At 43.0% G+C, this 4,084-nt stretch overlaps 1 protein-coding gene across 1 annotated transcript; it reads left to right on the forward strand.

The window, feature by feature from the left end:
- The first annotated feature begins 2,682 nt into the window (after window positions 1-2,682).
- LOC101532063 (olfactory receptor 52H1-like) lies at window positions 2,683-3,630 on the forward strand. Its single transcript, XM_004589971.2, has one exon. It carries the CDS (start codon window positions 2,683-2,685, stop codon window positions 3,628-3,630), a length of 948 nt encoding a protein of 315 aa, XP_004590028.2.
- The last annotated feature ends 454 nt before the right edge of the window (window positions 3,631-4,084 follow it).

Consider the following 4,084-nt stretch of genomic DNA (forward strand, 5'->3'; position numbering starts at 1 on the left):
GAGCCAGGATCCTCTTCCAGGTCTCCCATGTAAGAGACAGATTCCCAAGGACTTGAGCCATCCTCCACTGCTTTCCTAGGTCGTAAGCAGAGTTGGATGGGAAGTGGAGCATCCAAGACATGAACCAGAGCCCATATGGGATGCTGGCACCACAGGGTGCAGGATTAGCCTGTTGAGTCACAGTATAGGCCATATTTAAAAAATATATATTAAAAGGGCTGGTGTGGGGCATAACAGGCTAATCCTCTGCCTGTGGTACCAGCATTCTGTAAGGGTGCTGATTCATGTCCTGGAAGCTCCACTTCTGATTGAACTCCCAGCTTATGGATGGGAAAGAGGTGCAGGATGGCTCAAGTCCTTGGGCCACCGCACTTGCGTAGGAGATAAGCAGTAAATTTGTGGCTTCTGGCTTCGGATCAGCTCAGTTCTGACCATTGTAGCCAATTGGAGAGTGACATAACTGAGGGGAGATTTCTCTCAGCCTCTTCTGTCCCTGTAACACTGCTGTTCAAATAAAAATAAATCTTGGAAAAAAAACCTACTGAAATTTCTGCTTTTTAATATGAGTGTCCAAACAATCTACAGTTTTTTTTTAAAGATTTATTATTATTGGAAAGCCGGATATACAGAGAGGAGGAGAGACAGAGAGGAAGATCTTCCATCCAATGTTTCACTCCCCAAGTGAGCCGCAACGGGCCGGTGCGCGCCGATCCGAAGGCGGGAACCAGGAACCTCTTCCGGGTCTTCCACAGGAGTGCAGGGTCCCAAAGCTTTGGGCCATCCTCGACTGCTTTCCCAGGCCACAAGCAGGGAGCTGGATGGGAAGTGGAGCTGCCGGGACTAGAACCGGCGCCCATATGGGATCCCAGGGCATTCAATGCGAGGACTTTAGCCGCTAGGCCACGCCGTCGGGCCCAACAATCTACAGTTTTTGTTGTAAGTGATATATCTGGTATTATGCTTTCAACTTCTCTAAGTTTTTAACTTCTTTAAGTTTTCTGTGTTTTCTTTTTTGCATTTGAAATTTATTTATCTTTATTGGAAAGTCAGATGTACAGAGAAGGAGATACACAGAGAGAAAGATCTTCCATCTGCTGATTCACTCTCCAGATGGCTATAAAAGCTGGAGCTGAGCCGATACAAAGCCCAGAGCCAGGAGCTTCTTCTGGGTTTCCCACACAGGTGCAGGGTCCAGGCCACAAGCAGGGAGCTGGATGGGAAGTGGAGCAGCCAGGATATGAATGGGTACCCGTATGGAATCCTGACAATTGCCATGCGAGGATTTAGCCATGAGGCTATCACATCAGGCCCTCTGTATTTTCTTCACATGGTTTAATGTTGTGCCTTGTGACAGAGATAGCATATATGGGCTACTTGCCGTATAGTCTATTGGCTATGTAAACAATTTTGGCTATGCACAGAAGTCTACATAAACATGTATTGTGCTTAAATTCTAGCTCAATGATTTCCATGAGGGAATGAAGACTGTGCTCCAGTTACTAGATCAAATTACTAGATTAAGTTACTAGACTTCATTCATTTTTCTGTTTTAATTTTTGCATCTTTAAAATGTGGATAATTTTTGCTTATCTCTTAGAATTATTAAGAATTACAAATGCAAATACAAGATTTTTGTGTAGCATAATAAAGTTTCTAAAAAAGAACTCTAGTTCAATTTTGTGAACTACTTATTCATTAAAAATTAACTTATTAATTATAAATTAGTTTATTTGCTTTTATCTTGGGCCAGGATTTAAAATGTCTAAATTCTATTTCTGTTCCACTAGAGGTCTCCGCTGCATTTATAAAAGGCACGCTTGAACCATTTTTTGTTTCTCATTCTTGAATGAGATTTCCTCCTGTATTCCTAAGGCTAAGCCGGAGCCTGAGCCACACACTCTCTGATGTCATTTCACTGTGTGAGGTGTCGGACACCAGCCTCAGGGAATTCTGCTCTGCGTCCCAAGCTTCTGCTGTATGTATACAGCATCAAGGAGCTCAGCTCAATGACTGGAGTCCGGACAGCATTCTTCCAGATAACCTTCAGTTCAAGTGACTTTGCATTGTTCTTTACACCTGTATTCTTCTACTGAAACTTATCTGGGTTTGAGGGAGTCCTTGGCATGGGACAGCAGCATGAAAGACTGTTGGCTGTGGAACCTAACGACTTGCCCCGTGCCCGTTACTAAAGATAAATTCTTAGGGAAGCTAACTTCAGAGTCTCAGCTCCAGGTAAGGGAAAAACTGCTCATCTTAGAACTGGCCTAAGTAAAGCTTCCTATTACTCAGGTGTGTTATAGTAATCTCTAGTTGTTAATTATCTAATTTTATTGTTTTGACTCACTTTTCTCAGTTTGCTTTTCTTGTTTACAGTTGGACTACTTTTATCTGTACACACACAACAGCAAAAAAATCACATGGACTCAGGAAATTCAGTCACTGAAATGAGAATGGTTTTTATGCAGTTTGAAGAGGACTCCAGAATAATAAAATGGTTAGGCCTGGGAACAATGGGTGTGGGGGTCTTACTTGAAATGATGAGCACGGATTGTGATAAGCAATGGAGGTTTCTTTTTAGACTGTAAGAAAAGGGAGGATTTTTGGGAGAAGAACTGCCATACCATTTGCTCATGTTCAATACGCACCATTGCTTTTAGGACTCAGTCTATTCATCAGATTTCCATGGCTGTATACAACCTCAGTGGCTACAACACAGGACCCTTCACCCTGTCAGGCATCCCTGGACTTGAGCAGTACCATGTCTGGATAAGCATTCCCTTCTGTTTCATCTATATGGTTGCCATTGTGGGCAACAGCATCCTTCTGTATCTCATTGCAGTGGAGCACAGTCTTCATACACCCATGTTCTTTTTCCTCTCTATGCTGGCTGGGACTGACCTTATGTTGTCTACCACATGTATCCCCAAAACCCTTACCATCTTCTGGTTTGGTCCCCAGAAAATAAGTTTCCCTGGTTGTCTCACTCAATTATTCTTTCTGCACTACAGTTTTGTCCTGGACTCAGCTATATTGCTCGCCATGGCATTTGACCGCTACGTGGCCATCTGCTCACCCTTGAGATACACCACTATTCTGACCCCTCAGACGATTGCCAAAATTGCTGTGGGAATCTCCGTCCGAAGTTTCTGTGTTTTTGTCCCATGTGTTTTCCTTGTGAATCGGCTACCCTTCTGCAAAACGCATATCATCCCTCATACATACTGTGAGCACATAGGTGTTGCCCGGCTTGCCTGTGCCGATATCTCCATCAATATCTGGTATGGTTTCTGTGTTCCCATCATGACGGTGATCACAGATGTGGTCTTAATCGCCGTCTCCTACACCCTCATTCTCTGTGCTGTCTTTCGTCTGCCCTCCCGAGATGCCCGCCAGAAGGCCCTCGGTACCTGTGGCTCTCATGTCTGTGTCATTCTCATGTTCTATACACCAGCATTTTTCTCCATCCTTGCCCATCGCTTTGGGCATAATGTCCCTCGAACTTTTCACATTATGTTTGCCAACCTCTATGTAATCATCCCACCTGCACTCAACCCCATTGTCTATGGAGTAAAGACCAAGCAGATCTGGGACAAAGTCATTATTCTCCTGTTTCCCAAACTGTCCCAGTGACACGTGCGGAAAGTTCCTAGGTCAAAGACTGAAGCTGAAAGAAAAGGCAGATTAGAAAGTTCCTCATGAATAATAATTAGGGTGTTTTCTCTCTTAGTTTAGGCAGCAGTCTACTCTGTCCTTCTGGTTGTAGGAAAATAACTTTGAGTCTAAGAAATACTGTGCATTTATTTTACTCCTGGAAACAAAAATATTTAGTTTCTAATCATTGCTCTTAAGTGATCAAAAACTGTTAATGAAAAGAATAATCAATGTATCAGTTTAATTATAAAGCTACTCTAAGTGGTTTAATTGTTTTCTTCAGCTTTATGTATGTAGTAATTTCTGCATCATTTTAGGGGCAGAGAATTATTGGTGTGATGAGTCTGTAAAGCTTTTTGGTTTTCACTTCGTGTGCCTGTCTACTTTTAGGCGATATCAAGTAGAGGTCCACATGTATACGAAGTGCAGAAGC

Source organism: Ochotona princeps, chromosome 4, assembly GCF_030435755.1.
Source record: "Ochotona princeps isolate mOchPri1 chromosome 4, mOchPri1.hap1, whole genome shotgun sequence".
Classification (NCBI taxonomy): Eukaryota; Metazoa; Chordata; class Mammalia; order Lagomorpha; family Ochotonidae; genus Ochotona; species Ochotona princeps.